Source organism: Trachypithecus francoisi, unplaced genomic scaffold (genome assembly GCF_009764315.1).
Source record: "Trachypithecus francoisi isolate TF-2019V2 unplaced genomic scaffold, Tfra_2.0 Lachesis_group2, whole genome shotgun sequence".
Taxonomy (NCBI): Eukaryota; Metazoa; Chordata; class Mammalia; order Primates; family Cercopithecidae; genus Trachypithecus; species Trachypithecus francoisi.
The window spans coordinates 142,278,370-142,291,655 of NW_022681465.1; the positions used below are offsets into that span (position 1 = coordinate 142,278,370).

Genomic DNA, 13,286 nt, shown 5'->3' on the forward strand with positions numbered 1-13,286 from the left:
AGACTTGAATTCAGAGAGGGAGTGAACCACATTTCAAAGAATATTTCAAGCAGCAGAAATAGCCTCTTTTCCACAGAACAGGCTCCTTTCAGGGTTGTGAGTCTCTCATCCTTAAGGATGTTCAAGAAGACAAATGAGCCCCCTATTATGGGATAGTGTAGTGGGATGGTGATGGTGCAAGTAAAGAGGAAGTCTGCAGAAGACTGACAGCCCCTCCCAGTTCTAACAATGGGCACTCTCATATATTTGTTTCTAATTAAAATTCTCATTATTTCAATCAGGAGATTTACTTAGAAACTACTGGGCTTTTTCTTCCCCACCTATGATTATCTATACTATTTTTGAAAAATTTTTGTATAAATCAGCAATATAATGAGAAAAAAAAAATGGGTTCAGGACACTCAGTTAGACCTGGGTCTAAATCCCAGGTCACACAACACAGACAGATTACTTAACTCCTCTAGTTTGCATTTCCTCATGATTAAAACTGGACTAATCACTTACTTTTTGGGTTATACAAATTAGAAGTTATACATGCAAATCCCTTAGCATGGCACTTGGCATGGTATATAATTAGCACTCAATAATAACTACTATTAAGAACTGAGGTTCTTAGAACTCTTCTCTGTTTTCATTTACACCCAATTCCATTCCTATTAAAACTAATAATCTGTAAAGAAATAGTTTTCAGGCCGGGCACGGTGGCTCAAGCCTGTAATCCCAGCACTTTGGGAGGCCGAGACGGGCGGATCACGAGGTCAGGAGATCGAGACCATCCTGGCTAACACGGTGAAACCCCATCTCTACTAAAAAATACAAAAAACTAGCCGGGTGAGGTGGCGGCGCCTGTAGTCCCAGCTACTTGGGAGGCTGAGGCAGGAGAATGGCGTAAACCCGAGAGGTGGAGCTTGCAGTGAGCTGAGATCCGGCCACTGCACTCCAGCCTGGGCAACAGAGCGAAACTCTGTCTCAAAAAAAAAAGAAATAGTTTTCAGAACATGAGCTCTTCATAAAAAGAGCAGATTTATAATGCTGATTTATCATGGTTCAATAAAAAGGAAAAAACAACCAAAATAAACAAACCGTCTAACATGTGGACGGGTGTGAGGTGAATGGTTTCTTGAGAGAGATGTGTATAAAACTTTGGAAATAGGCCAAGAAAACTCCTGCAATTTGCATCATTTAGAGGAATTCTCATTACACTTACTGGGAAAGAGTTTGGCTCCTTTCTATGGCTGTCACTTCCTGCTTCCTGCCATGCAGAATCAATGCAGCTGTTTTGTGGAACAGTTCAATTGAGCAAGCAGTCAGTTCAGCTAGGCTCCGGATTGCAAACACATGGATATCCTGGATGGAAAAACAACACAAAGCATAGCATAACAATTGGTGGAAATGATACCATCTTACTTCTCTCATACTACAGGATTTGTAGCAGAGACTAATAGTTGCCTTCCAATAGTGTCTTCTTCTTCCACAGTGATGTAATTTTACAGCTGGGCTCAAAGCTACAAACACAAAGGTTCCCCTGTAGTCAGGTGTGACCAAGGAACTAAGTTTTGGCCAAATGATTTAGATAACAAGCGTCAGGCAGCAGTTTCTGGGAACCTTCCTCATGACAAAACACACATGCATCCTTTCTCTCTTTTTTCTTCACTCCTCCTTTAATCTTATAGTCTGGATCTAAGATGCTACAATCCTAGATCACAAGGTTGAAATTATGGATAGCAGTGTAAAAACTAGGAGCCTGGGTCCTTAATTGTGATACATGTCAAATCTACTAAAACAAACAAAAAAGGCTTAGTTGCTTTGGCTACCTCTATTGAATTTTTGTTGACTTGCTCAGTATTTTCTGCTTCCAACTGTTTTTCTCCTTCTTCATTCTCTGCTAATGGCTTGGTCAGAGACTTCCTGATCCATTCATGGGCGGTATTTCTTGCCTAAATAAGAAAAATATTGGCCATCAACAATTCAATTCAGTTCACCAAAATTACTGTGCACCTACCAGGAACACAATAGCATCCTAGAAGTAAGGGCACTTGTTCTTACTTGAACATACCATCTAGCTTTTCAGTCCTTATCCTACTAGTCTCAGCAACACTTATCACTGCTGTCCATCATTCCTTTTTTAAATTGTCTAATTGGTGGGTTTTTTTGTTTTTTGTTTTTTTTTTGAGACAGAATTTCACTCTTGTTGCCCAGGCTGGAGTGCAATGGCACAATCTTGGCTCACTGCAACCTCCACCTCCTGAGTCCAAAAGATTCCCCTGCCTCAGCCTCTCGAGTAGCTGGGATTACAGGCACCCGCCACCATGCCTGGCTAATTTTTGTATTTTTAGTAGAGATGGGGTTTCGCCAGGTTGCCCAAGCTGGTCTTGAACTCCTGACCTCAGGTGATCCCCCTGCCTCGGCCTCCCAAAGTGCTGGGATTATAGGCGTGAGCCACTGCACTTGGCCTCCAATCCGCTTTTCAAAAAACCAAGGTATAATTTACATACAGTAAAGTGCACAAATCTTCAGAGTATGGCTTAAGAAATGTTTATATGTGTATATGCCTGTGAAACTGTGATGAAGATATAGAATATTTCCTCATCCCTAGAAGGTTCCTTCATGTCCCTTCCTCGCCAATACTGTTCCAACCATGTCTCCCTCCTCCTGCCCAAAGGCAACCCCTCTTCTGCTCACTATAAATAATTTTTCCTGATCTTAAAATGCATAAAAATAGAAATATAAGTTCATTCTAATTTGTGTCTGGCTTAAGCACAACATAATGTCTGTTAGATTCATCCATGTTGTTGCATATATTAGTTCATTCATATTAACTGCTGTGTAGTATTTCATTTTATATACAGTCATGCATCACATAATGATGTTTAGGTTAACAACAGACCACATATATAATGGTGGTCTTGTAAGATTGGAATACTATATTTTTACTCTATCTTTTCTATACCATTGTGTTGCAACTGCCTACAGTATTCAGTACTGTAGCATGCTGTACAGTTTTGTACAGAAGCAATAGGTTAAACGATATAGCCTAGGTATATAACAGGCTATATCAGCTAGATTTGTGTAAGTACACTCTCTGATATTCGCCCAATGACAAAACTGCCTAATGATGCAGTTCTCATAACATATCCTCATCAATAAACAATGCATGATTGTATATATCACAATTTATCCATTCTCCTGGTAATGAATCTAGTTTTCTTCGGTTTTTGTAACCCCACTTTTTTCTGTTCTCCTCTGAACTTTATGATCATTCCTTCTCAGTCTCTTTTACATATTGATCCTAGTTGGCCAGTCTCTTAAACACCAGTATTATTTGGAGGTTTAGCCTTCACTCTTTACTTGTCTCATCCTATTCCCTCTCCATCCATCCTATGCCAGTGGTTTTAACTATCCTCATTTTTGTTGACTCTTAGATCCTTATTTCTAGCCCTGACCTCTCCTGAAAATTTATTCCAAATGCCTGCTAGACAAAATACTCTGCAGGCATGACACATATAACAAGTAAAAACTTTGAACTCATTGTCTTTCTCTTCCTACCCCCAAATTTTTCAACCTCTTTCATTTCCCAAAGTTTCAGAAGTGCCACCACGTACCAGTCACCTGAGCCAAAATATAGGTGCTATCTTAAATTTTTTTCCTCTCCAATCAATCACCAAGATGGTCTGATTTTATCCAAGTCCCTTGTCACCCTCTTCCTTCCCGTCTTCCTCCTTCCTATCACCACTTCTTGAGTTCAGAGCCACTTCATGACTGGTCTCCCTGCTTCTGATCTGTTTATCTTAAATCTATCTTCCATAATGCTACCAGTGATCGCTCTTAAGCCCAGGGCTGACCATTCCTCTTTCCTTCAATGGCTCCTCATCAACTAGATCACGTTCTTTACATGATGTAACAAGTCTCCATGACCTAGCCCCACCTACTTTTCCAGCCTCATCTCTTAACATTTTCCACTTTATGTTCAGTAAGAATGACCTCTACTGTACTTGTTCTTTCAATCCTCTACCCAGATATCATCTCTTTCAAGTAACTTAAATTTAGTACTTAACCAAATATAATAGAATTATCTGTTTCCTAACTAAACTATGTATTATAGGATAGCTAGAGTGTGTTTTATTTGGCTTTGCATACCCAGTGTCCAGAACACTGGGAAGAACATCTACTGTTTTGGGTATGGATATGACCAGCATCCACATCTCCTTTCTTCTGGTGGCAGGTTCTAGATTCTCCTTAGTTCATGTGATCTGCGTGGAGCTGCTTCCATCTTTTGGCTCCAAAAGTTGGCAAACCATTCAGATTTAGCTACTGAGAATATTAATACCCATGTCCACAGAGTAAGTGGTTCATAGATTAAAAAGTAACCCCAGCCAGAATCAATGGACATCAGTCCCAGGACATCTGGTAAAATTATCAACAAAAAGAAGTATTCTTTTAGTTGGCATTACTGAAATGGAAAAAAGTCACCCACCCTGAAGCTGCCAATGGTCATTTTACCACCATATGGAAAAGCTTCCCTAAGAATGAAGCTAAAACAAAAGGAAGCAAGCCAAAAGACACAGATAGGGATAGAGATAGGTTCCTGAATAAAGCATGCCTGAAACCAGTTCTCCTCCTTGATTTTCTGTTTTCTTGAGCTACTGAATTCCCCTCTTTTAAATTAGTTTGTTATTTTTTTAAGTTTCTTAACTTGAGTTTCTATCATTTGCAAGTGAGAGTCCTGGTTTCTCAGAAACTGTTTATTACCATCTACTTTATTAACTTTACATACACAGAATGTGTTCAAAGCTGTTATGAGGTAATAGGAATCCAGAGAAGACTTTGAGAGTGATTCTAAATGAGAAACACAGGTTTTATTACATGCACAGTACTGGAGTTAGATCTTGAAGGATCAGTAAGTGGGGCTACACCCAAGGCCACCCGAATGAGCTAAAGCAGACCTGTGTTCCCAGAATTTCACTGTAGGGTTCTTTCCCTACATTCCCCCACAAAAACATTCAGGAACAATCTAGCTCTGATCTATATCTTCCCATTACTTAAGCATTAACCTCTCAAATTCAAAACACCAAATAGCATGAACTATAAAAAGGCTTGGAAACAGAAAAATGCAAAGTGTTTAGGCAAACTGTGAGATATCTAGCAAGACCAAAATATAAGATACAGGCATTTTACTCATTCATTCATTTATTGCAAATATATACTAACACTGTGCCAGTGCTGGGGACTCAATGGTGAATAATACAAACTAGGAGCCTGCTCTTCTCTCTCCTAATAAGGCAATTAACAAGCAAACAAACAAATACATACATAAAGAAAATAAAAGGGAGTAATGATGAGTATGGGTAGAAAGCGGCTTGAGTTTGGGTGGTCAGAAAGGGTCTCTGAAAAGTTATGTTTCAGCTGAAACCTGAAGGAATTGGCCATACATATATTTAGGCAACAAGAGTTGTAAGCACAGGGAAATCAGTGTGGTACACCTGAGAAACAGAACAAAGGCCAGTAAGGAAGAATATAGAGGATGGGGAGTGTGACAGAAAATTAGGTTGGAGTAGTGAGATTTATAGAAGAGAACAGTGAGAGATGAGGCTGGAAAGAATCCTAACAGTTGATTAATAATACAAACAATATGTTAAATTCTTTGCAATATCTTTGAAGAGACAAAATGAATAAAAAATGAAGGATTAATTTATCTGAGATTAAAAAAGAAAAATGGAAAGTGATAGACCACATAAAAGAAAAAATTGATACCATAAATTTAATATACTTGAAGGAGTTTTTTTCTTTTTCTTTTTCTTTTTTTTTTGAGATAGAGTTTCACTCTGTTGCCCAGGCTGGAGGGAAGTGGCACGATCCCAGCTCACTGCAACCTCTGCCGCCCAGGTTCAAGCTCAGTCTCTCAAGTAGCTGGGATTATAGGCACCTGCCACTGTGCCCAACTAATTTTTGTAGTTTTAGTAGAGATGGGGTTTCACCATCTTGGCCAGGCTGGTCTTGAACTCCTGACTTCGTGATCTACCCACCTCGGCCTCCCAAAGTGCTGGGATTACAGGCGTGAGCCACCGCCCCTGGCCAGGAGATATTTTAGTACGCATAGAGCTTACCCAAAGTGACCTCTCTTGTAATAAATATATTAAGTGAAATCATCACGAACTATTGTGCCAACTCAAGGTAATTTATTATCCTTTTCCAAAATTATTAATGTCACCCACGCCTACAATTCAGTCTGGAACTTTCCAGTTGTTGAGATCTGCAGATCTCAAAAGGTACCTTTGAACTTGGCTTCTCCAAAAGCTTATTTATTTCCAACAGAAAAATAATAAGGCCTAGAGAAGAAAATGAATTTGCCCAAGGCCACATCACATGTGAGTATCAGAACAAGAATCAGAATCACAGAATCATATTCCCAGACTCCTAATTCAGTGCTCTTTCCCCTACATCACAGCCTGCAATATAAATCTTTTGAGGGTCAATGGTTAAGGCCTTGATCCTTAATCAATCTACATCTTAAGTCTCAATGCCTAAAATTTAAACAATCTGAAGACTGCTTTCAGAGAATGGCTAGAACTGCCAGATAGATAAGGAGTTACTGGTCTTCCAAAAATAATTATTAATGTGATCTCTCATTAAGCATGTAAACTATGTCTTTCTCATGATTATTTCCCTAGCACCTAGCAAATTACTAAGCACAATAAAGGTTTATTGAACATATATGTATATTTATTGAACAGCTACATGTAGAGGACATTGGGCTATCTTCTGTGGAGCCATCAACAGTGAGCATTTATTTACTATGAGCCAGGCAGTTTCTAAGAGCTTTGTGTGTGTGAACACATTTAAACATCACAGGAACCCTACATTATTATCACTCACCATACAGAGACAAAAAAATGAGGCTCACAGAGGTCAAGCAACTTGCTAAAGGTCACACAGAAAGTAATAGGTAGTAGAGCTGGAATTTTAAGGAATAGATATGTACAGATCCTGCCTTCGAGAAATTTAAGCTTCAGGATAGGAGGTAAGATATACGTATTTTTTAAAAACTGTGATAAATGTATAAAAATACTTATGCACTAGGCTAAGTGAAAAAGGCAGAGTGCTAAAGAACAAATACAGTATGTTGACTTTTCCATCAGAGGAGATAAGAAAATATATCTGCTTATCTTTACAAAAAGAAACTCAGGAAAGATAAGCCCAAAACAAGAAAGATGAATACCTACAAAAACAGGAGAATGGAGTGGAAGGGAAGTGGGAGGGAGAGACCTGAGTATATTTTTTGTGCAGTTTGATTTTTGGAAGCGTGTTAATACCCCACATATCCAAAAACAAAATTAACACATAGGCAGTAAATAAAACAATTTTTTGTAGATTACTTTTATAGTACAGATTAAATATCACTTTTACGAAAATCCAAAATTCTCCAAAATTTGAAATTTTTTGAGTGCCAATATGATGCCACAAGTGAAAAATCCACACCTGACTTCATGTGATGGGTTGCAGTCAAAATGAATTCAAAATTTTGTTTCATGCACAATTTTTTTTTTTTTTGAAACAGAGTCTCACTCTGTCGCCCAGGCTGGAGTACAGTGGTGCGATTTCGGCTCACTGCAAACTCCGTCTCCCGGGTTCATGCCATTCTCCTGCCTCAGCCTCCTGAGTAGCTGGGACTACAGGCACCCATGACCACGCCCGGCTTGGCTAATTTTCTGTATTTTTAGTAGAGATGGGGTTCCACCGTGTTAGCCAGGATGGTCTCGATCTTCTGACCTCGTGATCTGCCCGCCTCGGCCTCCCAAAGTGCTGGGATCACAGGTGTGAACTACTGCGCCCGGCCTCCATGCACAACATTTTTTAAAATATTGTATAAAATTATCTTCAGGCTATGTGTACAAGGCATACATGAATATAAATAAATTCTGTGTTCAGACTTAGATTGCATCCTCAAGATACAGTACTGTGTGTGTATGTGTGTGTGTGTGTGCACGTGGGCAAATATTCCAAAATCCAAACAAAAATCTGAAATCTGAAACAGTTCTCTGTTCCAAGCATTTTGGATAAGGGATACTCAATCTATAGTATAGGCAAAGCAATAAAATCATTTCAGACACATCTCATAATTAAGGAAATGTGCTAATATTGTTGGGAGACAAGGTTCCTACTGTAGAAGAGAGATACAAATGTGTAACAGGGAAAGGCAAGGAAAAACCCTGTAGGGATGGATTAAAATTGGAGTTACATTATGTGTGAAGTCATGATTTCTAAAATACATATAGGTGTACATGTGCACATATGCATCTACATACGTAACACATATAGGTGTATACGTACCTGAGTATATTTTCTAGCTCTGCTGACAGCCTAGAATCAAAGTCATGCCAGTGGCAATGAGTACACTTAGTACCCAGGTCTTGGTTTATGAAACCAAAAATCAATGAATCATGCTTTCTCAAAGAAATGTCTGGTTGTGGGGCTGGGGCACAGAAGGTGTAAGATATAAGAATATCTTGTTATGCCAGAAAGTAAGGAAGCACCCCAAAATGATGGAGGCATGCCACCTAGCAGCCAGCTTGAAAGACAAATCTGAACATCAAAATATTAAGGACAGTGATGAATTACAAGCCAATGGGGAAAAAGCAGAACTCCATGAAAGCATATTGACAACAAATAAAAAAAGAATGAACAAAATTCTTTTTTGAATTTTGTTCAAATTCAAAAGAAAAAGGAGAAAAGGAGAGCTCATGACTACACTGGAATGTTTAAAGCCAACTGGTAAATCTTCACACTAGATATTGGTGCAAGAATCATAAATAGATGCTAGATTTAGGAGAGAAATTATGATGAGTAGCAGGATATTTGTATGGTCTTACAGTATCTCCTCACAGAACGTTTATTAGCAAGATAGGAAAATAAACTGTAGCTCTACAGAAAGAAATCAGACAACACATTACCAGTAAGGGGTAGATGAATATCATGTACTTTTAGATGTGATACCTTGGGCAGGACACACCATCACTTACAGAGTATTTTGGCCAGGAATGTATAAACTGACATTAATCATGAGAAAGCATCAGACAAACTCCAAAGCTTGTTTTTCAAAAACGTCAGTGTCATAAAAGACAAAGAAAGGCTGAAGAACTGTTCTAGATTAAAGGAAACTAAAAGTACACGGCAGCTAAATTTGTGATCATGTACTGGCTCCAGTGTTGAAGGAAAAAGTTTGATATTATTGGATATTATTGGGTCAACTGATGTAACTGAAATACGGAAAACAGATTACAACAAATTAGTACAACGAAAGTACTAATGTTAAAATTACTGAAGTTGATAGCTATACTGTGGTTATGTAAGGGAATATCCCCATCCTTAGCAGACACATATTGAAAAATTTAGAAGAGCAATGTTTACAATTTACTCTCAAATAGTTACAAAAATAATATGTTTATCTATATGTGTATACGTGTATTTACACACACAGAGAAAGAACATACGTGAAAACACAAATGTTTAAGCAAATGAGGTAAATATTAATAGTATTGGATTTGCATAAAAGGTATACAAATATTATTTGTGCTACTCTTGTAACTTTTATCTGTTTGATATTATTTCCAAAATAAAAAGCATTATAATACAAGATCAAAAGTGCTGTAGTAAAGTGTTACAGTACAGGTAAGGGAGATGAGCTGCCTGGGGATGATCTAAAAAAGCTTTCTCAGAGAATACAGCATTTTCGATGGGCATAGGAGAGTGGGATAACACACCAAACATCATATTCCTTGCCCTGGGGGATGGAGACAAGGTGACTGGGTCGACTATGCAATAGCTCTCACCTCTCCCTGGCCAGGAAATAATGTGCACCTGCAGCTGACTGGTCTTGAAATGCTTCTCAAGATTGGTAGAGGTGGGTAAAGAGGTAGCAAGCAGTCCATGACCCAGTGAACAGTGTCCCATGAGCAGGCACTGGCTTATATTTGCCACAGAACCTCCCTAACCACTCTGAGCTTTGATTAAAGTCTCTCCACATTTCAGATATAAGAAAATAGTTCCAGAATCAGCACCAAAAATAAAGGCCTTGGTCATAATACTCTCTTACTTCCATATGCCAAATAGTCATTATCTCAGTCACTGGGCTCTGGGTAATGACAACCTCTAATCCCTATGGGCAAGGCCACATATCATTTCTAAATCATTCAGACCCCTGAGAACAGTGAGTCCTCAACAGAGGCTCACCCATTGGAATCATGAGGCTGGTCAGCACTGCCAACTTTTAATGACCAACATTGTAGCCTAAATTAAGCTTTCAGATAAGCAAAGCATCCCAACTGAGAACAGGTGAAGATGGGACACGTGTTGGAGGGCAGATGTGGGTTCAACACACTAACCTAGAGGAGCAGAAGGCAAGTAGATGCAGAACCCAATTCTGGGTATAACGAGAATATACCCTCGATTTTGGTGACACCTCTGCCAGGAATTTATAATCTTATGGTCTTTATCCACTACATTCTTACAAGTAAAATAATGAAAATCACCAAGAACTTACCCTGGCAAGTTTCTCTGGTTTGGAGGAAACGTGCAGCTGGGAAAACAGCTCTGTTATGTCCTTGGTAAAATCTTCATCCCCTAAAAAACCAAGTCCCATATAAAACACTCCAGAAAGACTGCTGAGGATCATGAGGTGGCAGGCAAGGAGGAAGAGGAGAGGAGTGGTAATAGCAGCAGCAGTAGTAGTAATAACAATAGCAGCAGCAGTAATGTACATGAGCATGGTGCTTTAGTGCTTATAGTATCCTTTTATGTATATTATATCAATAAATGCTTCAATGGGCTTGAGAGAAAAGTGACATTATTCCATGTTACAGATGAAGTGATTAAGGCTTGAAGACATTAAGTGACTTCCCCAAGATTGCATAGTAAAGATTACTGGTCAAACCTTAGTCTTCCTACTCCAAGTCCAAATCCTGTGCTGTGCTTTTTGCATTACATCCAGAGCATGAATGTAGAAATGGTGACAGCATAGACTAAGCAAGTACTGTGCATGCACTTCCAAGAAAGTGGAATTTAAGTTGGGACATCAAACTTGAGTACAAGTTAGCCAGGAGAACAGGAAGTGTTTCAGGCAGAGAAACAAACACAAAGAGCCAAAGGTGAAAGAAAGTATGCCAAGGAGTTTAATATGATTGAGAGTATCTAACATAACGGGGAGAAGTGATAAGCTTTCTAGAAAGGTAAGATCCAGATAATAAAGGCCATATAATCGATGAAGAATTCAAACTTTATAATGAGGAAGTGAGGAACCACTGAATGGTTTTAAGCAGAAACAGAATTACATTTAAATTTTGGAAAGATCACTTTGATGGCTGGGTGGAGAATGGATTAGAAGGGGGAAAAGAAGGGAGGCAGGCTGAGGCAATAATCCAGGATCCAGGTAAGAGAAAATGGTGGATAAGAAGAAAAGAGGATCAATCATTACGCATCCATCATAATTAAAAATAAAAAGAAGAGAAGCAAAGGGGATTCCAGAACGTTGGAAGGATGGTAAGGAAGCTGTTGGAGTTAGTCTTGTGAAAGATGATGGAGAACCAGGAACACTTACAAAGAAACAAACAAGCAAATGGGTGACTCAAAATCAAAAAGCAATTAGCAAATCCAAACAAACAGTGGGAAACGCTCTCTTTCCCTCCCTACTCATCTGAATCCTATACACTCCCTGCTTTGTGGTCCAGCCCACGGCTTCCCTGCAACATGGAATGCAGAAGAGAACTCTTGTACATAGAAACCTTCTGGCAATCTACTTACAGTCTATAGAATATTTCTTAATTCACTATAGTTTGCCAGGGCAAATCATTACTGCTTCATACTCAGCATCTTGCTTAATATTCCCAGGAACAAAAAAGTGTATCTTGGCTCTTCTGTCTCTATCCACTATCCTTTTGTCCTTCTCTCTTGGTATTTAAGGCAGAGAATTAAATGATTTCGTGATCTCAGGTATAATAAGGTTTGGGAAAAGCTGATCTCACTAATTGACACAACTCTTCCTACGTAAGACATTTAAACAACTGCTAATAACATTCTACTATTTAGGTAGACACTTTGTTTTCTCAAATAATTTGTAATTTGGATACAAGGGATGAATCTGAATCCATAGTGGGATGCATATACCCAAACGGGTTCACAAAATAATTCAATGGAGGGCAGGAAATAAAATGGACTTTTTATTTATAGAAATTTATCTCATTCTACTAAAAAATTCTATTTTAGGGTATATTTTAGAATGTAAATTATAATTATGGTAGTACATATAATTTATATAAATTTATATAAATCTTCCAAGCAGGAAGACTACTTCTGAAAAAAGGAATCAGGTATATATGGTAGAGAGGCAAGAGCCCAGGATGCTAATGGAAAATGAAGATAACCAACATCATCACTGGTTCTGTGGTAGTCTCTCCCCTCTGAAAATCACCACTTTTTTAAAAAACAGCTTCATAGAGACATAAGTAAATACTAAGGTCACTATTGCATTCTCAACCAAAATCACTGGGAAAGGCTGGGGCACAGTGAGTGGTGGGGGGAATCCGGTGCTATCTTTTCAGAGTTCTGATCTCTGGAGAACACGTAGGAAAAAAAAATATCACAGACACAAAACCATCTGTTTAGAAAACTGCTTGGAGTTCTCTGAACGGTATTTAAAGACTGGGATTTCTCATTACTATGGAAAGCCAGATGTTGAGTAAATTGAACAAATACTGTTAATGGTACTACAAGCAAATAATTTCAGTTTATAAATAACTGAGGATTGTCATGTAGGGCTTGATTAGGAAATTAGGAACAATGGAGCAACTTACGAGAATCAAAATTAATTTATCGGTTTCCTGCTAAGACTTTTAAAATGCATATTTTTACCTATTTCTTTATGCCCTCCTAACAACGAAAATCATAGCCACATTTGTTGAGTGCTTACTATGTGCCACATATTAAATACAGTATTTCATTTAATCCTTATAACTTGAGAGGAATTAGCATACTCTTCTTACAGGTGAGGAAACAGAAGCTCAATGTTAAGTAACTTCCCAAAGTCACATGGCTTAGTAAACGGCAGATCTTGATTTTGAATCCAAGTCTAATTCCAAAACCCATCCTTTTATTCACCATGCTATACTGCCTTCTCAGTATCTCAAGGCAGCTTTAGAAACTTGTATTCAAGAACCATTTTCTAATCAGGACAAGTACCTTTACATAGAATAAGGTATCATTTAGCAAGATGCTATATAGCCAGCCAGTTTGACTTC

General features: G+C 38.5%; 1 protein-coding gene across 5 annotated transcripts in view; it reads right to left on the reverse strand.

The window, feature by feature from the left end:
- Nucleotides 1–13,286, reverse strand: part of FAM114A2 (family with sequence similarity 114 member A2) — a 53,977-nt gene that overhangs the window by 12,438 nt on the left and 28,253 nt on the right. For all 5 annotated transcript variants that reach the window (XM_033180683.1, XM_033180684.1, XM_033180681.1 and 2 more), the window contains 3 exons: nucleotides 10,538–10,617; nucleotides 1,815–1,937; nucleotides 1,208–1,347 (listed from right to left, as the gene is read on the reverse strand). In XM_033180683.1, coding sequence (XP_033036574.1) covers nucleotides 1,208–1,347; nucleotides 1,815–1,937; nucleotides 10,538–10,617 — 343 coding nt within the window. The remainder of the gene's footprint in view (nucleotides 1–1,207; nucleotides 1,348–1,814; nucleotides 1,938–10,537; nucleotides 10,618–13,286) is intronic.